This window comes from Schistocerca americana, chromosome 1, assembly GCF_021461395.2.
Source record: "Schistocerca americana isolate TAMUIC-IGC-003095 chromosome 1, iqSchAmer2.1, whole genome shotgun sequence".
NCBI classification, from domain to species: Eukaryota; Metazoa; Arthropoda; class Insecta; order Orthoptera; family Acrididae; genus Schistocerca; species Schistocerca americana.
Genome location: NC_060119.1, coordinates 678,021,277 through 678,048,922, shown reverse-complemented (window position 1 = coordinate 678,048,922; position 27,646 = coordinate 678,021,277). Strand labels below are relative to the sequence as shown.

Below are 27,646 nucleotides of genomic sequence, written 5' to 3'. Positions count from 1 at the left end.
CTATCACGGTTACCAAATAACCCTGTGACGAAACGCGCCGCTCTTCTTTGGATCTTCTCTATCTCCTCCGTCAAACCGATCTGGTACGGATCCCACACTGATGAGCAATACTCAAATATAGGTCGAACGAATGTTTTGTAAGCCACCTCCTTTCTTGATGGACTACATTTTCTAAGCACTCTCCCAATGAATCTCAACCTGGTACCCGCCTTACCAACAATTAATTTTATATGACCATTCCACTTCAAATCGTTCCGCACGCATACTCCCAGATATTTTACAGAAGTAACTGCTACCAGTGTTTGTTCCGCTATCATATATTCATACAATAAAGGATCCTTCTTTCTATGTATTCGCAATACATTACATTTGTCTATGTTAAGGGTCAGTTGCCACTCCCTGCACCAAGTGCCTATCCACTCCAGATCTTCCTGCATTTCGCTACAATTTTCTAATGCTGCAACTTCTCTGTATACTACAGCATCATCCGCGAAAAGCCGCATGGAACTTCCGACACTATCTACCAGGTCATTTATATATATTGTGAAAAGCAATGGTCCCATAACACTCCCCTGTGGCACGCCAGAGGTTACTTTAACGTCTGTAGACGTCTCTCCATTGATAACAACATGCTGTGTTCTGTTTGCTAAAAACTCTTCAATCCAGCCACACAGCTGGTCTGATATTCCGTAGGCTCTTACTTTGTTTATCAGGCGACAGTGCGGAACTGTATCGAACGCCTTCCAGAAGTCAAGAAAAATAGCATCTACCTGGGAGCCTGTATCTAATATTTTCTGGGTCTCATGAACAAATAAGGCGAGTTGGGTCTCACACGATCGCTGTTTCCGGAATCCATGTTGATTCCTACATAGTAGATTCTGGGTTTCCAAAATCTACTATGTAGGAATCAACATGGATTCAAGAAACAGCGATCTACCCCTTTGATATATTCACGAGCCTTGACTATTTCTGTATTTACATGCACTTTAAATTCCTGTTGGTTATCAGTAACTTGTTCGATTTGTGTAGTTAATTCACTTTTAACTTGAACAATAGTTTGCGTACATTCCTGTTTAACCTGATTTATTTCAATTTTTACATTATTACTAAGCACTGCCATGTCGTGCTTCCAACAATCTCTTAGATCTGAAATTTTTGAATCCAGCTTAGATTCTATTTCCTCACCCATATTGCTCATTTTTGACTCTAACCCACTCATTTTTGAACCTATCTCAGAACCCATTTTTGTCATATCAGAACCTAATTTGGTCATATTAGCTTCCATCTCCTCACTTAATGAGGTACCCATTTTCGTCACATTAGAATCCCTTTTCGTCATATTAGCATCTAAACCATTCAGTTTTGCCAATAGGCTGATTAACATACCTGCCACAATATCTTTCACCCCATCATTTACTGCTACAATGTCTCGATTAATATTAGCTACTGCCACAGGTAGATCTGAAACACTGGGATCTGACACAGTCTGTTCCACCTCCGATCCATAATTAACACTTAATGACTCTGTCAAACTACTAATGAAATTGGGTTGGGACACACCCAAGCTAATGTTCATGGGATCAAAAATCTCTTCCCCTTGTTCTTTCCCCCTATCTACCCTCAGTTCGTCCTCTACATTTGTTTGCTTACACTCAGCCATTTCATTCAATTTTTTTTTTTCGCACACATGCACACAAAGTTTTAAAAACCACACTACTTCCGATGTCTCCAACACGGCTAGCTGAGGCTGCGGGTCCGATCACCATGCACTGGGCCGCCGTACCAGTTTACGGGCCACCACTCCGGACAGCGCTGCCAACTGCTTCCGCTGCCGCCGTCGCGTCGTCTCGTAGCTCGTAGCCTGCCAGATGTCGCCATTATTAGCTACTTCAGTCGGCGCGATATAACCGCAAAATTCATCCGCTAAGCACATCAAACACGTTCACAGTTCATGGGCTATCACTGTCTTTCTGTCCACGTGGCGATAGTTCACTCTTAATATTTGTCCTTTCCCCAGTTCCTATTTATTCGCGAGCACTTTTTTATCGTCGGGTTACACACACACTACTGCCTTTAATGAAATGTTTCATTATCTTTCCCGGCCGATGCACCAATTGCGACGGATTTTTTTTTTTCGTGCGTGCGTGCGATGCACCAATTGCGACGGATTATATGTTGCTGCTGCAATGCAATTTCTTTTATAACTTTTTTTTTCACCTACCTCTTTACAGCGGTAGACCTTCGCACGTAAACTCCTGACTGCAGCTCCTTACGAGATCACAAAAAGCAGTGTTGAGGAAAATGTAACCTCATAGCTACACGCCAGAGGCCGCTATAAGTAAAATTTGCTGAAAATTGTTTATGTACTTTAAAGAAATTATTCGGAAAGGGGATGTCACTCGTACTTTAAACATGAAGTTCAAATCTAAGCCTTCAATAGATCTTTATTGCCGTTAAGCAAGATCATCAGCCCACATTTACGAAAATTATTAAAGTTTTGCTCACAGTTATCACCATACCTAAAACAGCCAGAACTTTTACCTTCCCAACTTCCAAAACCAATTACTTGTAACCCAGTCAATGATCGACCAATTACTTCTGCACACCACATTCAGTGGTTGTCTTTAGTTAAAGTTTATGCTCGCCATAAAATACTCAGTAAGAACATACTCAGTACCGCCACGCTATATAATTCAAAGTTCACTCCCGATTTTCGTCGGAACGAATTATCACAACACTCTATAAAGTTTTCATAAACAGTTTCTGGTCACTACTAGATACCATTAACACTGGACCATAACGCGGAAGTCATCCCAAGACTTCATCTTACACATAATGTGAAAAGTCACATCCAACATAACAGCCTCCAATCAAAGCTAGCTCGCGACTCCCCTCTCACCCTCCCACTACTCAAACTATATCTCTTCACTAGGCGGCCAACCGTCTCGCTTCTCATTGGCTGTCAGCACTTACGACCAATGACAGCTCACTTCTAGGGCGCGGCTCGCGCCAAAATCTAGCAAGCATCAACCACTTCTCTAGGCTCATTGACGTCATCAAATAAGTAACACAAAACTCTCTAATTAAATAAACAAAACAAAATGAACTACAAGCTTTACTCTACATCTGGAAATTTATTATGCAGTCGCGAATGTTCTGGGTGTCTTATACATAAGCATACATATTTGGACATCCGACATTCACTAGTAGGGGTACCACTATTGGATTCGTTCCCACGTTACAGAGTTGGAACACTTGGCAGTTCCTGTAGGGAATTACATGAATGATTTTTAATAATGCCGAACGTCCCACATACTCTCACGTACGCATTCTCATTCACACACACCCTAACACACAATACACGTATTTACTTAGAATTCTTGAAATTATTATTATAAAAAAGTTACAGAGGCTTTCTGAAACTATAAACTTTCCAAATTTATATATGAACACTGAAAGTGTTCTCAGATCATCGTACATAGTCACTGAAGGTGAACTATTACATCACTGCATTTATTTAAATTCTTGACTGTCGGAAAATTACGTTTTTTGGGGGGGGGGGGGGTGATTTTACTAACTTCCAAAATACAACTATTTTTGATCTCAGACTTTGACATACTGTTTGTTTTCAGAACAGAAGGATGTACATCAAATATGACGTACCTCAGGTTATTCCTTTATTGCTGTTGTTGCTGTGGTCTTCAGTCCTGAGACTGGTTTGATGCAACTCTCCATGCTACTCTATCCTGTGCAGATTCTTCATCTCCAAGTACGTACTGCAGCCTACATCCTTCTGAATCTGCTTAGTGTATTCATCTATTGGTCTCCCTCTACGATTTTTACCCTCCACTCTGCCCTCCAATACTAAATTGGTGATCCCTTGATGCCTCAGAACATGTCCTACCAACCGATCCCTTCTTCTAGTCAAGTTGTGCCACAAACTCCTCTTCTCCCCAATTCTATTCAATACCTCCTCATTAGTTATGTGAGCTCTTGATATTCATACAAGTGGTTCTCTTTTCTCCAAAGGTCTCTTTAATTTTCCTGTAGGCAGTATCTATCTTACCCCTCGTGAGATAAGCCTCTACATCCTTACATTTGTCCTCTAGCCATGCCTGCTTAGCCATTTTGCACTTCCTGTCGATCTCATTTTTGAGACGTTTGTATTCCTTTTTGCCTGCTTCATTTACTGCATTTTTATATTTTCTCCTTTCGTCAATTAAATTCAATATTTCTTCTGTCACCCAAGGATTTCTACTAGCCCTCGTCTTTTTACCTACTTGATCCGCTACTGCCTTCACTACTTCATCCCTCAAAGCTACCCATTCTTCCTCTACTGTATTTCTTTCCCCCATTCTTGTCAATTGTTCCCTTATGCTCTCCCTGAAACTCTGTACAACCTCTGGTTTAGTCAGTTTATCCAGGTGCCATCTCCTTAGATTCCCACCTTTTTGCAGTTTCTTCAGTTTTAATCTGCAGTTCATAACCAATAGATTGTGGTCAGAGTCCACATCTGCCCCTGGAAATGCCTTACAATTTAAAACCTGGTTCCTAAATCTCTGTCTTACCATTATATAATCTATCTGAAACCTTTTAGTATCTCCAGGGTTCTTCCATGTATACAACCTTCTTTCATGATTCTTGAACCAAGTGTTAGCTATGATTAAGTTGTGCTCTGTGCAAAATTCTATCAGGCGGCTTCCTCTTTCATTTCTTAGCCTCAATCCATATTCACCTACTACGTTTCCTTCTCTTCCTTTTCCTACTGCCGAATTCCAGTCACCCATGACTATTAAATTTTCGTCTCCCTTCACTATCTGAATAATTTCTTTTATGTCATCATACATTTCTTCAATTTCTTCGTCATCTGCAGAGCTAGTAGGCATATAGACTTGTACTACTGTCATAGGCGTGGGCTTCGTGTCTATCTTGGCCACGACAATGCGTTCACTGTGCTGTTTGTATTCCTTTATTAGTTATTAATATTTTTAGCTTCGTATAATGTTAGTGGCCTGCCAGCGCTACTCCACTGCTTTCACACGCACAGCTGCAACAGATGGTCGTGACGTCAGTGTGCAGGAAACAACTCGTCCGTTATTGACCGTATAATACTCTACCGGCTTACATTGCAGCCCACATACATTCTGAAGTAAAGCTTTTAATAGACAAATGGGCGTTCGCGCACTAGTTGCGATGCCACACGCACTGTCCAGACCTAGATCCATAAGACTTATCTGTGGGAGGGTTGGAAGCTCTTGTGTACGAAACTGCGGTAGAAGATGTACAGAGTCTTTGTGCCCATATTGTGGCAGGCAGTAAAACAATACGCAATTCTCCAGGGTTGCATTAGCGCATCAGGGATTCAATGTTGTTAATTTCTCAATTCTGATACAAGTATTTGTATCATACATGGCATAAAATCATTTACACCATTCGCACTGGGCTATGAATTGATGTTATGTGACATCCAGTGTGTACGCACCCTTAAGTGACGGTGATGTGATTTGACGGTCCATTGACATCTAGTGTGAATCGATCTTTACAAGTACAAAATGTAGTCAAATGAGAGCAAATATAAATTAGTCAATCAAAATCAACCACATCCATAGACTGGCGCAGCTTTTCATCGTTGTGCAGAGTAAAGATGGTTAATTATTTCTATTAAATAAATTAGAAGCATTAGGAATAAGAGGGGTAGCTAACGACTGGTTTTGATCATACCTAACAGATAGGGCACAAAGAGTAGAGATAACACATACTTCAAATAGATCTAAATATTTAGTAAAACAATTATCAGAACCAAAGTACATTAATATAGGGGTTCCACAAGGTAGCATGTTAGGACCAATACTGTTCTGTTATACATCAATAACTTTCCGAGTAGTGTTACTCCTGTTGAAAAAATCCTCTTCGCTGATGACAGCAATATTATAGTTACTGAGAAAACAAGAGAACTCCTTGCCAAGAAAGCAAATGAAACTCTCAAGAAAGTTTATGATTGGTCGATAAGTAATAAAGTGACACTGAACATAACGAAAGTAATGCAATGCATTTCAGTTTGAAGAGGACAAATGACAATGATAAATTAAATGTAGATGGCACCTCTAAAGACTGTGTAACAAAATTTCTAGGAATGAATATTGATTCTCAGTTGAAGTGGTGTGAACACACAAAGGTACAACAGAATATCATCAGTATGTTATGCCCTTAGAATCCTCTCTTCAGTGTGTAACATGCAGTGTCTTTTAGCTACATATTATTCTTATGTACACTCAGTTATTAGCTATGGAATTCTTTTTGGGGAACAAATGCACAAAATATGAACACAAATTTCAGACTACAGAAAAGAGCCATAAGAATAATAACCAAAAATACTAGTTGAGCTCATTGTAAAAATCTGTTCAGAACATTAGGGATTTTAAGTGCTCCATGTGAATACATTTACCAGTCAGTTGAACACATCAAAAATAACATTGGTACTAACTGTACGATCAGCTCTGTCCATGACCATGCAACAAGAGATAGACTCAACATACATTTACCAAGAAAAAAATAAACATAAAACTCAAAACAGAATTTTCTACCAAGGAATAAAACTGTACAATAAATTGCCAAAAGAGATTAAAGAAATTGCCAAAATACACTTATTTAAAAAGACAGCTAAAAATTACGTGTTATGCAATACATTTTATACATTGAAGGTTTACTTAGCTAAAACAGAGTAGGGGTTTAATAAAAAATGTTATACAAATAAATAATAGTAATAATGACTATAAAAAAATCCAACATTCCACATAACACCTTCACTTTATGTTTTTTTTTCCTTTTTAGAAATACTTACCCCCAAGCTATGCATAGCACAATACTAACACCTCTTCCTCTTTCTGAGCTCAACATCTCACTCATTACGGAGGGATACTGACTCAGTTTTTCAGGATAGCAAATGGGACTTGCAGTACAGAAAAGACTCAGTTATCACCAGTGTATTTGTGTGTGTGTGTGTGTGTGTGTGTGTGTGTGTGTGTGTGTGTGTGTGGTATGAAACAATGTGTGTATAGTGTGTGCAGTGACTGATAGTGAGATATGAGTGAACAATGTGGCATTACATTATTTAATACGTTATTTGTGAAGAAAAGTATTTTATACCAGGAGTAAATCTAATGATTGTCTCTAACTAGAAGTCTGTAAATATATGTGTATATGAATTAGCTTCTTTTAAATTGATCTAAATTTGTAAATACTTTGACGTGTCCTATATCCTTGTAAAAAGAGATCTACGGATGAATAAAGCTACTACCACCACTACTACTCCTCTAACTACTACATGTTAAATGGCTGTCATTTGTAAATACTATGCTTGTGGTAAATGCGCAATGCTCGAACAACAAGTCGCAGGCGATCTTTGTTTTACATGCTGCAACGTAAACAGGCGGAACATCTGTGAGAGGCGTGCAAAAACAGTGAGCAGTGGTGAGGAGCTTTGGGGTTAAAGGTTTTAAGTCCTTAAGTAGTTGGTACTTTTGTAATAAAATGGCACGAGTTTTGGTTGGTGTGAAGCGCGTTATAGATTATGCTGTTAAGGTGTGTAATTAACATTTCTGTTCTCAATTTCTTTAATCGAAATGTTTGGAGAAAATTTCTAAATCTTTAAGTTCTCCGAATATACGAAAAGAAAGAAACTTACATAATCAGTCACCTCACACATATTAAAAGCCTTTCTATTTTACATTTTCAGATTCGTGTGAAACCAGATAAAACAGGCGTTGTTACAGATGGAGTCAAACACTCCATGAATCCATTTGATGAAATCGCCGTGGAGGAGGCGGTTCGAATGAAAGAAAAAAAATTAGCCTCAGAAATAGTTGCTGTTTCTTGTGGACCAGCCCAAGCGCAAGTAAAATAATTCGTAAATTTCCTGTAAGAATATGCGACTCAAAACAATATAGTGCAAAAGTGTTTAGGGATCTAAGTTCTGATGGTTTCTTCATGAACTTTTCTTGCACCTAGGCCCACTCATTTCGAATTTTGTAGACGTAATATGTTAACAACTTACTGTAGTTCAGAAAGAACCCCTTGATTTGAAGTCTTGTGGAGATCATAGAGACTTGCTACCAACAGAGTCTGTTGATAATTTAAATGCATTTGTATTTTGAAAATTTATCTGTGGACTGCCGAAGAATGTACTGTTTTGGCTTCTATTATCAATCAGGTATTCCTCCTAGGAATAAAGAAGTCTATTAGAATTTTTGGCCAAAGATTTTGAATATATTATTAAAAAGAAACTGCAGTTAGTGCATAAAAGATTAACACCTTTCCCATGTGCATGTATGTTTCCACTCTTTGTAGTTCCATCAATATAAAGTAAATTGTACATTGTTATAGGAATAGTGAAAATGTCTTGAAGCTGATAATCCTACAAATACACAGGTGACATTCCGCTAGTACAAAAGTATCTACATTGAAGTTAATTCCCATAATAAATCGTAGCCAAAACAGTATTTTTCTTTACAGGAAACCTTGAGAACTGCTCTTGCGATGGGAGTGGACCGTGGTATCCACGTTGAAATCTCAGGTCCTGAATACGAGACCCTGCAACCCATTCATGTGTCCCAGATTCTTGCCAAAATCGCAAAAGATGAGAAAGCTGATCTAGTTATTGTTGGCAAACAGGTAAGTTTCGTTTAGGAAATATGTAAAAGACTTTTTCTTCTTGTACTGAAATAACGGAGTTTTCTAGCCTTTATGCAAATTATACTTTAGTTGACAATCAAGTATTTAACTTGTAGTTAAATCTATCTGTGGGGCAAGTAGGTATGTGGACATGGTCCTGACTTGACACTGAATTCGATTCTGCTTTTGACTGGAAGTTAGCCTCATTAGGTGTCTACTTTCAGGAGCACCTCAGTAAACATGAAAATGGTACTGCTAATGTACTATGTAAATATACAGGTTATAGGTAATGTCAACAGAGAATGACATCTTTAAGTAAAGTGCCATTTCTTGCCACTACAGACTTTTTTCCACCCTATATTGATTTCCAGTACTGACCTTTATTTTGTTTTCTAGTGTATCAGAAAGATAAAAAGCACAAATGTTACAGGCAATTGATGATGACTCAAACCAGACGGCACAAATGACAGCAGCCTTCTTGGACTGGCCACAGGGAACCTTCATATCCAAGGTAGAGGTAACATCTTTCCCTTCCTTGGGATGTTTTTCAAATTGATGTTTATGTGCAACATCATATATTTCATGCATAACCTCTCATTCATTTGCTGTAAACACAATTGTTAGTTGATTCCGCTGTGGTTAAATGTCATGATTAGACAAATTATTCGTTGATGATTTGGTAATCTATATGTAAATTGCTGAAGGCTATGTGGGACTAAAACTATAGCTGTTTCATTGTATTTTTTAATCCTTACGGCAAATGTTTATATAGAAAATAATCCAAAACTACATATGTTACTCTGGTTGTCCTTGATTACTAGTTAACCTGTTGCCTGAAAGAAAACCAGAAATAAATTCTCCACAATAAATTATTCTCCAATTGAGTCTGAATAATCGTAGGCTACTAATACAGTTCCTTGATACAGGCATTATTTCTCTTTACTAGGGCTGAACACGCAGTACTAGGTTGGATTCTCATATCCACTATTCTAGCATAGTATTCAAATAACTGTTCAGTATTATACTTCAAAACTGTTTTCAAATCATACCAATCGCATTTTCAACTATAACTTTATGTATTCTGTAGCTCTGCCTTTTGGAATAATTCACTTAAAATGTGAGATGTTGTAGTGAAATCACAGGAAGTGGTTACTGCCAGGTATTAGGACTTGTGCTTAATTCAGTTGTTCATTAGTATATCTGTTTATTAACTGATGTTGGTATGGACAGAGAATATCAGCACACTATTATTGGGTATAAATGATATTTCACTGACAGAAGGAGATTGTTTTTAATGAGGAGGTAGGCACCCCTGTTTCAAGCATATGATATGGCAATGATATCACTCACTACACTTGTGAATGAATATAAATAACTTGTAAAATATTTAACTCCAGCAGTACAATGAATCTAACAGGGCAGCTGCCAGAAGTAGGGCATTTTGTGTTGCACCAAACTAAATACAGGACAGTCAGAATAACACCATTTCAGAACAAATACTTGTCCAAAAAAATCAAGCACACAAGATTTTCAACACTCAGCACAACAACAGCAACAAAATGCAGAAGCAAAAAACCATTGGTGTCATAAATTTCACTTGACCTATATAGCTGGTATGAAGTGCTCTGTACCATGAACTCATACACAGCTCCGGAACCTGATACTGCAGATTTTACTTGATCTGTATGGCATCTAAAACAAAGCCTTCAGTACCAAAAAAACACACTCAAAGCATCAAACCAGTTATCCTAACATTCACTTACCCTGTCTGTTGAAAACAGTCCGCAACAGAACAAATCAAAACTTCCATTACTAATACCAAAAAGTACCCTCGTCAACAATGGTAAACCAATGTCCATGATACCTTCCAATCAGTCCTACAGAGCTGCCAAATAATAAAATGAAAAACCCCAAAATTCATGAAAACATGCATCAGCAGTATCAGTATGCACAAACAGCTGTAAACACACACACCTGCAACTGATCAAAATGACTGTAGTAACTTGATTGTAGACAGCCTGTATTCACCCACTGCAGCAAGCAGTGATCTACACAAAAATTTGTCATATCTGTGACTGCCAACTGAAAAAATATTAAATCTCTGATGATAAGAAACACACAGAACTAATAATTCCAAAGATAAACTTGAATTAATCAGCCACAATACCCAACATCGAAATAACTCGCTAGCATTTTGGCACATACTCTTCCAATAACATCCTGACACAGCTTGCATCAAATCATTCTCTGAAATATCTAACAGACAACTTTGAAACATAGAGAAGCAGCACACGGGAGGGGCACCAAATACAATACATTGTCAACGGAAGTGACCTGACTGGTGGAATCAGTTGACCAGCTTTTCTCATTCTGTGCTGTTTAGTTACAAAATATCAAGCCATATTGTCAGAAGCTACATTTTCAGTACTAACAGTGGTCTCTTCAGAATTCCAACATTTTTGTGTTGGCATACATATATCAATGGGAGCAGGACAATCAATCTGACTTAGAAATTACAAGAGAATGATCACGGAGTAACAGTGAACTAGCCTAATAACACAACAGCCTGAATAACACAAGGATAATTATGATTTTTTGTATGTTTTGTGGATTGTATTGTGAAGGAAACCATTGAGGGAGGTTGAACAAGTAAACTGAGATTTGTGGTACAGGTTGTCTGTTTTTGCTCAGGACATAACTGTTGCATTGTCATGCCATCCTTGAACTGTATCCTTTAGTATTATGTGGTGTGCTCTCTAGTGTAGAATCTCAATGTTTGAGTTGCTTTTGAGTGTTGTTATTGTCTGATTGGACTGGTGCAGTGTTGCCAGGTGTTAATATTACTTGTTTTCTTGTACTGCGGTTTTGTGTTGGAGCTTTGTCAATGAGTTATTGTAGTGCTGGTAAATATTGGCTACAGATTTGTAGCCTGCTTTGGAGTTGTTAGTTTGGGGTGTTAATGGTTCAGTATTTAAAGTGTACTTCACATTTGTATTAGTTATGGATATGACAAGGAAATTCAGTTGGTCATTGTCACCATATTGGCACCCATTGCAGCATACAGTGATAAAGTTTTCACTTTTATGATCTGGTGAGCGAGTATGTTGAATGCCATGTTTGTTAGGAATTTATGAACTTGACGGTAAGTTGCTGCGTTTCTAACCAGGGACCAAGTATTTGCCGTGTGTGTGTGTGTGTGTGTGTGTGTGTGTGTGTGTGTGTGTGTGTGTGTGCGTGCGTGCGTGCGTGCGTGCGTGTTCGCGCGCGTGCGTGTGTGCGTGCGCGCGCGTGCGTGTGTGCGTGCGCGCGTGTGTGTGTGTGTGTGTGTGTGTGTGTGTGTGTGTGTGTGTGTGTGTGTCAGACATTTAGTCTTCTGATCCAGAAATACAGTTGCAGTATAGTTGGTCACATGGAAACTAATACACATGCAATCTCACTGTAGGATGCAGAAATACATTAAGCTGATACCCAGCCTGTTGCACTGGATTGATATTTTATTGAGAGTGTATTAAAATTTTTACCAGTTAGAATTTTTCGTAGATAGCAGAATCACCTGCAAAAGGTAGAATTTTTCATAGATAGCAGAATCACCTGCAAAAGGTGTCAGATGGCAACTAGAGTTATCATGTAAGTTATTGATATAGAACATGAGTAGCAGTAGGGAGAGGACGGGGTTCTTAACTCGCTGTGCCTTTGGCATTTGATCAACCACCTGTGCCATTAGGTCATGCCAGATGGTAAGTGCCTAAGAGAACTAGGTGTGTCTTAGCTTCGTACATGTTTGGTGGGCCTCGGTTTCCTGAGCTGCAGATTAAGTGCCAGCCATCCTCTTAAATGGAAGCTTTGTGTCTACTTCGGTATGCATGTGTCCTTGTGTCAACAGATGTGGATGTAATCCAGGAACTGGACTTAATTGTTTTGAATCTAGAGGGCCAGCCAAGTATGTTCAAGGGACGAGCAGATGTTGCTACAATGGAGATGACTGTAACAAAGCCAGATGGCAGCAGCTAAGATTGAAGGGTGGCAAGTACTCCAGTAAATGACATCCAGTGACCATGATGCCATTGTTGTTAGAGTGGAAAGTGCTAACAGGGTGAAAAGTAGATTGGGAGTGCTTCGTTGCCCTCATTGCAGCACACTTCTCGTATGTGAAAACTTGAGTGTGCAGTTTTTCCTTTACTTTCTACCTGCATTTACTCATTCTACCATTGGAACATCAATTCTTTTGCTTTTTCGCTTACTTGTAGAAACACCTCACACCACAAACCATACTCCAAAGCGTCTACCATAATACAGAATTCTTTATTCTCTGGGTATCCTAATACCTGTGGTCTATTAAGCTCCTGTTAAATTTGTAAACTCCTTGACATTTTCCTCTCAAATATCAATAAGTCTTTAATTATAGTAATGAATGAAGTATAGCAGCATTAATTATACTGCTTGGAACATGATCTGTAAAATAGAGTTGGACGTGCATATGTGGCTTGTATCGTAGTTGGGTCAGGCCAAATACATGTTTAATTAAGGGTGAACCCCAGAAATTTAATCTAGGCGCAACTGAAATGTGTGTTGGAGAATTTTCTCAGTTAACTTTTCCAGCAGATTTGTCTAAAAGTGGTATATGGTCCTTCCAATCTTAGGATAGAACCAGTAAATCTTCGGTATAGACAGGTACTTTTCCTAATGACTCATCTCCAGAGGCAAGATCTGGGTCAGTTACCAGTTCATGCATTTAGCGCAAAAGTTAGGACTTCAAAATGACAACATTTGCTTTCAGAAAGGAAAGCCAGGGTTTCCTAAACTTCACCGCTGAAGATACCTGCCAGTAACTTCCAGTTAAATCAAGCATACTCAAGTATTTGACATTATAGAATCTAGCTAATATTTTTTCCATAAGAATGGTCCTCTCTTTCTATTTCAATTATTTTGCCAGGTTGTGTGTCCAGTACCAATCTAATTTCACCATTTGGCTTTTTAACTGCTACTCATGGGTTAAAGTAATGACTATCTGACATTGCAATAATACCCCAATTTAACATTTGATTTGTTTTCCTGTGCACTGTCTTTCGAACACTCAATGCAATAGTATAAGGTAGTTTAATGAATGGTGCACGATTTTTGGTTCAAATGGCTCTGAGCGCAGTGGGACTTAACATCTGTGGTCATCAGTCCCCTAGAGCTTAGAACTACTTAAACCTAACTAACCTAAGGACATCACACACATCCATGCCCAAGGCAGGATTCGAGCCTGCGACTGTAGCGGTCACGCGGTTCCAGACTGAAGCACCTAGAATCACACGACCATGCATGATTTTTAATTAACCTTTAATTACCCCTGGTTTTTCATGAAATACTTCAGCGTTTTTCGTTGAAACCTGTTGTAATTGCCTTCTTTCATTGTGTTTTAATCCTAGTGATACACTACTTAGTTTTAACTTGATCTTTCCATATATTTTCTAATTCTTCCTTGACAGTTCCATTCAGTTCCTCACTGCTAATAATTTCTACTTGTATTTCATCTTTTTTCCTTCCAGTTACTAATATATTTGGAGTCGCATCATTCCCCAGGGTATGTCCAGGACCACACTATGACTCATTCATTCTGTGCCGAATAACACTGATAAATTGATATTAGCTACTACTAACATGGATTGTAGACCTGTTATTCTTGATATTTGGAATGTTACCAATATTTCTTGCTCTAGGTATTGTTTGATCCAGTCAAACCCAGAACTTCTACTTTAGTGACAGCACAGTACCGTGCAGGTACATTAAAGGTATTGTTATGTTTCAGCATAAAAGGAGTTAAGTTCTGGCATGTTTTAAATGAGTATTATTGGAAGCTGACTGTCAACAGTTGTCAAGTAATGTATAAAATGTCTGTTTCACCATTGGTTGCTTTTATTTTATAACTAAAATTATACAGGTTTCAGTCACAGACAATCTCCATGGCTTCTACCAAAGACACAAAAAAATTACATGTAGTGTACAGGAAATGTTACAAATTCTTTTCCAAAGAAGGGCAAAATATACATAAGTACTTACAAGATTAGACAGTTCAAGCCACATCACATCTGTAATTATTTAAATAATGGCCACGTCTCATGTGTAGAGCATGTCATGGATTCCAGTATACAACACTATCATTATCTTATATGCCAACGTCCCAGTTGGTGGAACTACTGAACTGATCAGGAAGAATTTAAGTTAAAACTTGAGTTGTCACACAGTTACTTCATTTTACTTTTAATGGTAGATTCTATAAACAAGCCCAAGGGTTTTCAATGGGGTGTTGCTTAGCTGGAAAATAAGCCGATATCTTCATGGAGTCAGGCAGTAGTAGTCGGCCGAGACACAAACAGTGACTGGGAAGTAACTGATATTGTGACCTTTAAGAGTTCCTAACCAGGAGCAAATTGTATAATATCTGTGTGCTTTATAGTTTAGTTTCTAGAGTTTTAGTGTGTTAATTTAATATCTAACGGCCACAGTTCTCCCATTTGTGTCAGAAAGTGAACAGATTTTGTGATATATTAAAAGTCCACAATCGGGGGCCAATTATTTAGTTTCACCTGAGTGCTTCGGTAGTTAGGTTTTTGAACCTCTGTGTATTAATCTAATTTATTAGACACAGTTCCTGCTTTTTCATCGGGGTCTATGGCAGACAACTGCAACACGTGCCAATAGTCCATTTGTCTGCATAGTTTAGTTTTCCAGTCTTTAGTATGGACACAGACTGCGATTGTTGTGTGCGAATGTGAGCAGAGTTGGTGACACTTCACTCTCAGCTTCAGGCAGTGATGGCTTCGGTTACACAGCTTAGGACTGCAGTGGATGGGCACCACTGATGTGGGCTGGCCGTGGGGATCCAACGGACATCCAGCACGTCAGAGTCCTCCGATCAGTTCTGACTGGTGACCAGCCCTGTTATTGCTCACACTGAGGTTGACCCCTCACCTGTGATAGAGTGGGAGGTAGGCGGTGAGACTTCCCAGGCGGCTGCACGTAAGGCTTCCATGCTTTGTCTAACAAACAGGTTCCAGGTACTGTATGTAGCTGACACTGTCACTGAGCCAGATGCTGTCGCCTGTCCTGTTCAAGAGGAAACCTCTCAGCCTGCAAGATCCGGACAATCACAGATAGTTGGATTATTGATAGTTGGGAACTCCAACATTAGGGACTTTACAGGGCCTTTAGGGACATGACTGCCAAGAAGGAAAGGAATCCAATGTGCACTTTGTGTCCGTACATGGTGGAGTCATTCCAGATGTGGAACAGGTCCTCCCAGATGCCACAAAGGGCATGGGGTGCAGCCAACTGCAGGTGGTTGCTCACGTCGGTACCAATGATGTGTATCACTTTGGATCAGAAGAGATTTTTCTCTGGTTTAGAGCAGCTAACAGAAGTAGTCAAGCTGCCAGTCATGCTTGCAAGATGAAAGCAGAGCTGACCATTTGCAACATAGTCGACAGGACCAATTACGGACCTTTGGTACAGAGCCAAGTGGAGGGTCTGAATCAGAGGCTCAGACATTTCTGTGACTGTGTAGGCTGCAGATTCCTCCACTTGCGTCAGATTGTGGTTGGGTTTTGGATTCTGCTGAATAGGTCAGGGTGTCCACTATACGCAGGAGGTGGCTACACGAGTAGCAGGGGCCGTGTGGTGTGCACTGGTTGGTTTTTTAGGTTAGAGGGTCTCTGGGGAAAACACAAGAAGGGCTTCAGTCACAAAGGGCCGAACATAGGAAGAACATAGATACAGGAACCATCAGTATGACAGTTGTAAATTGTCGTAGCTGTGTTGGGAAAGTACCAGAGCTCAAAGTGCTAATAGGAAGCACTGATGCTCAAATCGTTACAGGCACTGAACGCTGGCTAAAGCCGGATACAAGCTCAGCCAAAATTTTTGCTGAGGAGCTAATGGTGTTCCAAAAGGATACACTAAAAACAATTGGTGGTGGTGTTTGTTGCTATCAGTAGTAGTTTATCTTGTTGCAAAATTGAAGTAGATACTGCCTTTGAGTTAGTATAGGCAGAGGTCATTGTTGGCAACTGGAATAAAATAATAATTGGATCCTTTTACCGACCTCCCAATTCAGATGATACAGTTGCTGAAAGGTTCAAAGAAAACATGAGTTTGATTTCAAACACGTACCTGACTAATACGATTATAGTTGGTGGTGACTTTAATTTACCCTTAATACGTTGGCGAAAATACATGTTTAATTCCGGAGGTATGCATAAAACATCATCCGAAATTGTGCTAAACGCATTCTATGAAAATTTGGAGCAGTTTATGAGCCCATGCGAATAGTGAACGGTTGTAAAAACACTCTTGACCTCTTAGCAACAAATAACCCCGAGTTAATAATAAGCATCAAAACGGATACAGGGATTAGTGAACACAGGGCTGTCATAGTGAGATTGAATATTCCAACCCCCCAAATGCTCCAAAAATAAACGAAAAACATACCTATTAAAAAAGTAGATAAAAATTCAATTGATGACTTGTTGAGAGACAATCTCCACTCCTTCCAAATTAATAAATAATTGTAGATCAGATGTGTCTTGAATTCAAAGAAACAGTATCAGCAGCAATTGAGAGATTTATACCAAATAAATTAACCAATGACGGAGCTGATCCTCCTTGATACACAAAACGGGTCAGGACACTGTTGCAGAAACAACGAAATAAACATGCCAAATTTAAACAGATGCAGAATCCCCAAGATTGGCGATCTTTTACAGAAGCTCAAAATTTGGTGCGGACTTCAATGTGAGATGCTTATAAGTTTCCACAATGAAACTTTCTCTCAAAACCTAGTAGAAAATCCAAAGAGATTCTGGTCGTATGTGAAGTATTAGCGGCAAGAAACAGTCAATGCCTTATCAGCGTGATAGCAATGGAGTTACTGCGCATCGCTCGTTTTACAGCAGCACGAATCCCTAGTAACTTTTGCCTGTCCTCATTCTCCCAATCTTTCTTGTACTGCGAGTCCAACTGTCCGAATTGCGCTGTTAAACCACGTTGGGTCTTTTCCGTCCGTAACCCACTTTTTCGGCACATACTTGTCCAATGGGTGATCTACAATGTGTTTAAAATTGGCCCATAATTCCTCCATGCCCGTTGTACCAGAAATAAATGAAGTCGATTCATTTACTAAGTGGGATGCTAACAACTGCTTATCTGCTCTTTCTAGTAAGAATACTCTCCTAGCCTTCTTGACCGACTTTTTAACTTTCGTAACCATAGTCGTAATGACAACATCATGATCACTAATCCCTGTCTCAACACTGACACCGTCAATGAGGTCTGGTCTGTTCGTGGCTACCAGATCTAAAATATCTAAAATATTCCCATTACGCGTTGGCTGTCGATTTAGCTGCTCAAGACAGTTTTCGGATAATGTGTTCAAAAGTAATTCACACGACGGCTTGTCTGTACCACCTGTAATGAATCCAGACATCCCAGTCTATACTAGGTAGGTTGAAGTTGCCTCCGACTAATATAGTATGATCCGGGTACTTCTGTGATACAGAATGTAGACTCCCTTTGCATGATTCTAGAACTGTCACGGTGGAACCTGGTGGCCAGTAATAACACCCAACAATTAACTTTATTTCCCCTAGGCCTGTTAAACATGTCCAGATAACTTCACAATCACACTCTACTTCGACCTCAGTAGACACAACATTTTTGTCAACTGCAATGAAGAAACCACCTCCTACGGTGTCTAATCTGTCTTTCCGATACACGTTCCAACCCTCACTAAATATCTCAGGTTTCAGCCAGGTCTCAGTCCCGAGAATAATTTGCTCGCCACATGCTTCCTGGAGGGCAGTAAATTCAGGAACTTTATTCCGAACACTCTGAAAATTTGCTGCTAATATATTGATAGCTGAAGTGTCTTTACACTGAGCGCATCCTGATTTCCCTGCCTGCACGTCGATTGGTGGTATGGAATATTATCTTAGTTATGTGACTGGATTTGTGATTTCCTGTAAGAGGGGTCATAGTTTGTAGTAATTAGATGGAAAGTGATCAAGTAAAACAGAAGTGATTTCTGGCATTCCCCAAGGTAGTGTTATAAGCCCTTTGCTGTTCCTTATCTATATAAACAATTTGGGAGACACTCTGAGTAGCCGTCTTTGGTTGTTTGCAGATGATGCTGTCGTTAATCAACTAACAAAGTCATCAGAAGATAAAAATAAATTGCAAAACAGATTTAGAAAAGATATCTGAATGGTGCGAAAATTGGTAGTTGACCCTAATTAATGAAAGGTGTGAAGTCATCCACTTGAGTGCTAAAAGGAGTTCATTTAACTTCAGTTATATGATAAATCAGTCAAATCTAAAGGCCATAAATTCAACTAAATACCTAGGAATTAAATTACAAACAACTTAAATTGTAAGGAACATTCAGAAAATGTTGTGGGGAAGGCTAAATAAACTCTTATGTTTTATTGGCAGGACACTTAGAAAATGTATTGGATCTACTAAAGAGACTGCTTACACTACACTTGTCTGTCCTCTTTTAGAATACTACTGTGTGGTGTGGGATCCTTACCAGATAGGACTGATGGAGTACATAGAAAAAGTTCAAAGAAGGGCAGCACGTTTTGTATTAGCACAAAATAGGGGAGAGTGAGTGTCACAGAAATTATACAGGATTTGGGCTGAACAGCATTAAAAGAAAGGCGTTTTCCATTGCGAGGGAATCTTCTCACAAAATTCCAGTCGCCAACTTTCTCCTCCAAATGCGAAAATATTTTGTTGACACCAACCTGCATAGGGAGAAATGATCAAGACAATAAAATAGGGAAATCAGAGCTCATATAGAAAGATATAGGTGTTCGTTCTTTCTGTGCACTATACGAGATTGGAATAATAGAGAATTGTGAAGGTGGTTTGATAAACCCTCTGCCAGACTTTCAAAGGTGATTTGCAGAGATGTAGAACAAGATCCTAAACAGTGAATCAAAGGTGACAGGCAGGATTATTATCTGTAAAAGATATGCAGATGACACCATTATACTAGTCAATGGTAATGACAAAGTAGTCAATGAGATCTACAGCCTTTTTAATAATACCCATCTTAATTTAAAATTCATTATAGAAAGAGGAAAAGATAATAAAATTACTTACTGGACCTAGAGAACTCAAAAGCAGACAACAAACTAACCTTTTTACGTATACAGGAAGCAAACTTCCACAGATACTATTATTCATGAAACATCCTGCTACCCCGTAAGTTATAAGCATGCATACTTCCATATTGTGATTTGCAGGTTGCTAAGAACCATGTCTGCTGTAAACTTTAACGATGAAGTAAATACATGGAAATTGCTAGCAGTAGGTAATGGATACCAAGCACAGCTAGTTGACAAAATCTTATGGAAAAAGAAGCAGCTAAAGCATGTAGAGTGAATCCAAAAATTACCCTAACTAAAGCGAAAAGAATTAAGTTTTCTGTATGTAGTAGTATCTCGGACAAAATAAGCGATGTACTTAGGAAAAGTAAATTGACTTTGGCCTTCCAAACTCGTAATAGGATTGCAACAATACTACAGAAGAACTTAGATGTAAAACAGTCAGTGTATGACAGGCCATGTGTTTACAGAATTAACTGCCAACAATGTAAAAAGTTTTACATAGGCCAAACTGGGCAGAAACTAAAGACAAGGTTTCTTAAACACACACAATAATCTTTTAAACACTTCAGCTCTAGGTTTCCACGTTAAAGCTTGCAATCACACAATAGGTACCGCTGATGAGAAAATGAAAATGCTACATCAAGCAAAAAAGTGTTAAGTATGAACCTTCTGGAGGAAATTGATATCTTTTGTAACTTTTAAATAACATTCAAATGATGTTCTCAATTAACAAAAATATTTGAAAACTAAGGCTTTCTTAGAGAATTTTTCTCATGTTTTTCACTTGCCTGGTTCTATTATATAGCCCGTCTCCTCCAATTCTACTACTACTCCCCTCCCTGTCACCCCCTCAAGCTAGTCTTCCTGGATCTTTATTAAGAATGATAATATACAGTAATGTCACCTTGTACTTTAATATAATTTGCTAACACGCTTACACTTATAGCTTAGTTTTATAATACTAAAAGATTGCCTGACATAAATGGGACAAGTTTTATCTAGTACATTTTCAACAATTGATGCTAATGACACTATTATTGCACACAATTTTCTTATAGCCCCTGTTAGGTTTCCTCATTATGCAACTGCAGCACAGATGGATTGTATTATAGTTTGTTACCCACTTCATGTGGAACTATTGTTGTCCATTATAAACATTTATTAAATGTTTATAACTTCTCTCTTGTTATTTTTCATTTAGTATGTTGCACACACAGTAATTCTATTTTTAACTTTATTGTATCTGTCATGGACTTCGGGTCAATAAGTTATCTTTTGCTTGAAGTATGGTCTTACTCCTAAGATGTATTTCTCATTTTAATGAGCAATAGATCATTTTTGTTGTGTACACAATCTTCATGTATTGTTATATTAGTCATCTGTAGCCCAAGATCTACATTCCGTTTAATGTTCTTTTAATTCTTCACATATGCAAGTACATATTTTGTTGGCTGGATTAGGTAAAGAATTTTTTTTTTTTCTATTTGCCTCTCAAAATACATACTCAGCGGCTTAGCCTCTAATGCCTTTTAGCTAAAAGTTTATACACATGTTTTGTCAATATTCCTTAAATCCAAATTTGAGCACATGATTGTTTGTACTGTGGTTATTTATCCCCATCCCCTTCTTTATGGTATTAGTATTACAGACGTACTAGGCTTCTAAGCACTTTAATGAAGTGTGCTTAAGCACTTTAATGAAACTTCATTTACATATAATCTTTTTCGTTAAATGTAGTCAATATTTTACAGTGATTGTTCACTACTATAACTTACATTCATATGAACGCTGAGTGACATTCAACCTATTTCTGAACACTGTATTGTAGTTTGTTTTTATGTTATGGATACTATTTTCATTACATTCATGACATAATTGATGTTTATTAATGTACATTTAATTGAGTGTATACAATAATTATGATGCTGTTCATCAAGGTTATAATGTTGTCTACCTTGTATTGTAAAATTGATTTTACTCTGTTTGGGGATAGCAACTTCGTTTTCTGTTTACACATGAATCTACAGCAAAGATGTTCACCAAGATATGTTGAAAATACTTTTTAAAAATCTTGGCCAACTACTCAATATTTTGTACAACTCTAATACTTACTCCTTCTCTTCAGTAACGCTTCTTATTAGTGGGTTTGCGTCTAAAAGTCCTGTGTTGTAAACTGGAATTCATAAGCTGCCCTACAAATGAGATGCAATTATTTAAGTAATGACAGATGTGATGTTGTGGCTTAAACTGTTTTAACCTTGTAACATTTCGTATATATTAAATGTAATTTTTTTGTATCTTTGGATAGAATCCTTAAAGACCTGACACCGGTCGTATTTTGGGTTTAAAATAAAAGCAGCTGATGATCAAACATGCATTTTATAGATTTAATGAAATTCCAGAATAGTTGCAGTAGATGATGTGTGTTCAGATAGAGTATAAAGCTCTACATCATCTAGTGTGAGCAGAAGAAGTTAAAACAAGGAACTGTAGAGGGCACTAGTTGTGAACTGCTTCCAAAAACATGTTTATATGCAGCTGTGAAATTGCAGATTACTTTTGAAGGAAATTGTCAAAAAAGGGGTGATATATATCCAGGAAACTGGTAATTCTCTCTCTCTCCCTCTCTCCCCCTCTCCCTCCCCCCCCCCCCCCCCCCCTCTCCTCTCTCTCTCTCTCTCTCTCTCTCTCTCTCTCTCTCTCTCTCTCTCTCTCTCTCTCTCTCTCTCTCTCTCGTGTGTGTGTGTGTGTGTGTGTGTGTGTGTGTGTGTGTGTGTGTGTGTGTGTGTGTGTGTGTGTGTGTGTGAGAGAGAGAGAGAGAGAGAGAGAGACTAGTTTTCTAGACGTGGGCTGCTTCATTATTGACAACATCCTTTACTTTAAAAGTACTCCACGCTTTCAAAGGTGTGACTAGATCTCAGTAAGCATGTTTCTGTTAACAGTTAATATCGCATCAGACACACAGTGCCCCCGACAGTTACCAGTTTAACTTTCGCTTGCTGAACTAGAGGGCATAACTTTCCACTTGATGTCGATGTGCTGTCCATTGCAACTATTTTAGAAATCTATTAAAACTAAAAAATTATTTTTAGCTTTTCACTGGTGAAACATGAGACTTTGAAATATTGAACATGTCAGAATGTAATTTCTTTTTTAAATCTAAAGCATGAAAATACTTTGTTTATTGAATTGTACAATTTTAATAATGAAACTTCCTGGCAGAGTAAAACTGTGTGCCCGACCGAGACTCGAACTCGGGACCCTTGCCTTTCGCGGGCAAGTGCTCTACCAACTGAGCCACCGAAGCACGACTCACGGCCGGTACTCACATTTTAATAATCTTTACATAACCATTTCTCCTACAATATCATCAGGCATATCACTTTTATGTCCAACTGTACCTACACTGCAAAAGTATGAGCTTAGTTTTTTGTGTCCTTTTATGTAAGATATTCATATACCCATACATTATGCATTAACAATGGCAGTTCCAGATCCATTTGAAAATGGTATGGATGTGATGGCTGAAATTGAAATTGGTCGTGAACTTAAATGAAGTACACTTCAGCAACTGGAGCGATCTTTCATTAATAGAATGAACAGTTGCTGATCAGCAGCAGTGTCTGAACATAACAAAACGGGTGAATGTAAATAGTTGTTATGACAAGTCAGCTATGATAAACAGCTAAAAACACAGATGCTTCGAAGTGATGTGTGATGGCACTGTTAGGACTCTGCCTGGATGTAGCTCTCATTGGTGAATTGTTACAAACTTCATTCCTCTGTAATAGGTGAAGTCTTTCTGCACCCATTTCTGTTCTTCTGATTAAATAATTGATTAGTTCCTTTGTTGTATGTACTTTTACTTATGTATGATAATGCCAGTAATTTGGCATTTTATTATTCTGCGTAACATACTTCAATTTAGACAGTGATTAGCCAACATCGAATTTTTGTGCCTGATCAAGTATTAGACATTTTCTACATTATCACCCAATGCTACACACCATAATATAAGTATTTACATTGTAATTTCATAATCGTGAGGCTGTCTTATTTATTTGTGACAGTATATATCAAATTGAAACATTGGTAAATAAACTATTGTATCCACTGATAATTCTACCTGTGGGATCCACTGAACTTGTCAGACCCTTTCTAAGTGCTATATTCACACTTTGGGCTGTAAGCTCTGCAGTGTTGTTCTTTTTAAAGATGTTAAAAATGATCTTCAATCCCTTGATGAAAATATATCTTCAAAACATTTAACATGGTTGCCACTTTTTCAGATTGAAAAGACAAATGGTGAATTGAAACTGACTAGAGAAATTGATGGTGGTCTTGAAACGATCAAAATAAAGATGCCAGCTGTCCTCAGTGCTGATTTGAGGTTAAATGAACCAAGATACGCCACACTGCCAAACATTATGGTGTGTAACAGTTCTTGTATCTCATGGTTTGTCAATTGTTACAACATACTTAAAGTTCATAATACTTAAATGCAAATCAAAATATTGATTACAATAATTATAAAGGATGGGAAAGCTGAGATGTACTGTTCATGTATTTTAGTGTTTAATAATATTAATCTTTTATTTTTGTTGTTGTAAACAAATGTTTGTTTTCAGAAAGCAAAAAAGAAACCTATTAAGAAATTATCACCAAAGGATCTCGGCGTTGATACTGCAGCACGAATTGAGGTTGTGAGTGTGGAAGACCCACCAGTTAGACAGGCAGGTTCCATCTTAGCTGATGTTGATGAATTGGTCACCAAACTTAAGGAGGGAGGACATGTCTAGGCTTTTCATTATTATTATGTGAATGAACCTGCAATGCAAATGTGGCAGTACTGTAGCAATTACTGCATTCTGCACAATGTCATTCTGTGTGTTTACATGTATGTTGAAAATGCTTTTACAATTAAAATATAGAAAAACATGTTCAGTGAAGCTAAATTTGGGGACATTCTGTCCTTAAAAAAAGCTGGAACATATAAAATCAGTAAGAATTAATAGAAAGTTCATCAAATACAGAAGTTGATTTAGTCCTGTAGTTGATGTGGTCTAAGTAAAAAGTTCTTTTTCTTTAGTTTTTCATGTATTATTTGTTGTATAGACACCATAAAGTCAGCATTTGTAGAATGTTTCAGTCATTGTACAAAAATGTTGTGTATATATTCTCTCCTACTACTGTTCTGGTGTCAAAAATGTAATTTTGCTATGAGTTGTGTATTCATAAGCACTGTAAAAGTATCTTGTTTGCATCTTATCACTGTCCCTGTCATCACCGAGCAAGGTGGCGCAGTGGTTAGCACACTGGACTCATATTCGGGAGGACGATGGTTCAATCCCTTCTTCCGGCCATCCTGATTTAGGTTTTCTGTGATTTCCCTAAAATCGCTTCAGGCAAATGCCGGGATGGTTCCTTTGAAAGGGCACGGCCAATTTCCTTCCCCATCCTTCCCTACCCCAGCTTGTGCTCCATCTCTAATGACCTCGTTGTCGATGGGACGTTAAACACTAACCACCTCCTCCTCCTCCTCCTCCTCCTCCTCCCTGTCATCTGTTGTCTAGAAATGTCCAATTTTCGTAACTGAAAAAGATGTTAGTTTCTGGTTTGACATTTTGTGCAGGTATTTCATTGGACATTATGTCAACCTACATGGCATTTGGCAGATACTGTTTAATATTTCTTGCTCTGTAACAGCTTAATTTCTTGAATTGAGAAATGCTTACAAAATCCACATTTTGTCTCTGTAGTATAGTTTAACATTGCTGTTTATAGTGCATTCTAAAGTCATGGCTGAAAGTCTTTGTAATCGGTTTTCTCTGTCTGCGATACATCAATAATTGTTCCTCATTATTTTATTTTATGTTGCGGTTTGTCTTATTGAAGGCCAGCTGATTTAAAGGTTAATCATTATCATTGGACCATTGGTTGAAGTGGTTTCTTAGTCACTGTCAGCATATCTGAATAGCCTCAACCTGTCAGTACACCCATCATACCTATTGAGCACTCTTGCAAAAGGAAGGGTCTGGCTGCCTGGCAAAGTTTCATAACTGCATAAACTTCACTGAAATTGGAGGTTCATACTAGAAGCAATTCAGAGACCACAGCAAACTCAGGAAGCTATGCAGGAGCATGTTTTCTTAAAACTAAAAGAGTAGCATCAATATTATAACATGTTTATTTCATTATATAATTAAAGCTTTACACATATATTTCTTACTGTTTTCTTAATGTCTGAAGTTCCTGAACTAGTCAACACTGTTCACAACTAAGGTGTTGGTTATATGTTCAGGTTCTGTGGTGCTCAAGTATATACATGAATGTTTGTATATGGAATCAATGGGATTTATCATGTTCATAAATTTTATACCAGTGTACTATTTTTGTTAAATAAAAGATCTGTAGGTGATATTTCCATTTTTTTCACTAATCATCATAGAACTAACAGAAATTTGAGCCATCAACAATATTCGTGGTATTATGATGATGATGATGACTACATTTTTGCAGGCTCTGTGCATTATAGCTGTATGTAAAGCACTTGCTGGGTTACTGCTCCAGAGGTGCTTTACCTAACAGTCATGGCTCCTGATGACTTTTGTTTTCAGTACTAACAGACATACATGATTCAGTTGCTAATCATGTAACTCATTAATAATTACCCAGAACTGCAGTTTATCATACTATTCTAACAAGGACTCAGTTTCCAGAGCCATGCCCCTTCAACCTGTCCTTTTCCGACTACACCTGTCCTGAGTTAGTCTGTAATGTGAATCATGATGGAATTTTATTAACTACAAATTTATGGAACAGACCATTAACACAGTTGGTCATAAGATTCTGTAAACAAAAACTCACCAGTTTAGGTACTGATAACACAGTGTTGTTATGTCCAAGAAGCGTTAAGTTTGCATGTGGTGCCTCATATTTTAAAACTAAAATAGTTCCAGTGGAAGAACAGAGGCAACTGCTGAAACTAAGGAACAGGTCACAGTAGTTACGCAGTACTAACCCCGAGACACACACTATTTTTTCAGTAATCATGATATAACTTCATTCTTTCTTTAAATACTGTCAATGTTTAATGTTCCGTCTTTTGAATAAGAGAGATTCATTTCGTTAATCAAACGAATTTTTGCATTGCTTGCATTAAGCCCCCGCAGTGATTGAATACACTTTAAGCATTTTCAAGTTTTAATAATTTGTGACCTAAGGATATCAGAAACAGGTCATTTAATGTGTTACTGGTAGTACGTGTACTTCATTCAACAAAATATGTTTTACAAAGAAAATGGCATTGTTATGAGGTCAAAGATGAAACTTGAGCTACTTATAATTTTTTATGCTGCTGCAGGAACATTCATAAGTAGCAGTAATTGATACTTACGTACTTCAGAGCAAGAAATCCATGCCATCGTCTTTGCTGTCCTGAGTAGGTGAATCAGACTCTGCAAGATTTATGACAAATGGTTCCATAACCATGTCCCTGCCAATTTCCCTGTTGTAATCTTCATTCTGCAGATTCTCTGTGTGTCTTACGCAAGCTGCCCAAGCAGATGTTGAGATGCTGTCTATTGCCTCATCTGCAACTTTGAATGTACTGTTCTTTTCCACAATATATGCTTTCACTTGAGCCCATACCAGCTCAATTGGGTTGCAATGGTGTGGGGGTAATCTAAAGATACAGTGTGGCCCTACAGCTTTGCAATTTCGTCTATCGTATAAACTCTGTATGCAAGCTTGTGTTGATTGACGAGAACCAGCAGCTCTGCTGTAGAATGCGACAAGTTATGATGTATTCCATTAGATGACAG

General features: G+C 38.1%; 1 protein-coding gene across 1 annotated transcript; it reads left to right on the top strand.

The window, feature by feature from the left end:
• The first annotated feature begins 7,415 nt into the window (after positions 1 to 7,415).
• On the top strand, positions 7,416 to 24,875 carry LOC124608904 (electron transfer flavoprotein subunit beta). The gene is made up of 6 exons (XM_047140025.1): positions 7,416 to 7,581; positions 7,736 to 7,894; positions 8,512 to 8,670; positions 9,101 to 9,181; positions 24,113 to 24,253; positions 24,452 to 24,875. The coding sequence occupies exons 1-6, from the start codon at positions 7,531 to 7,533 to the stop codon at positions 24,620 to 24,622; spliced, it is 762 nt and encodes a 253-aa protein (XP_046995981.1). The 5' UTR covers positions 7,416 to 7,530; the 3' UTR covers positions 24,623 to 24,875.
• The last annotated feature ends 2,771 nt before the right edge of the window (positions 24,876 to 27,646 follow it).

Bases quoted from the DNA above. Each gene is read 5' to 3' on its own strand.
- LOC124608904 (XM_047140025.1), top strand. From the start codon at position 7,531: ATGGCACGAGTTTTGGTTGGTGTGAAGCGCGTTATAGATTATGCTGTT. The intron at 7,895-8,511 runs GTAAAATAATTC...TTTTCTTTACAG, and splicing joins GTGGACCAGCCCAAGCGCAA to GAAACCTTGAGAACTGCTCT. The intron at 8,671-9,100 runs GTAAGTTTCGTT...CAAATGTTACAG, and splicing joins TAGTTATTGTTGGCAAACAG to GCAATTGATGATGACTCAAA.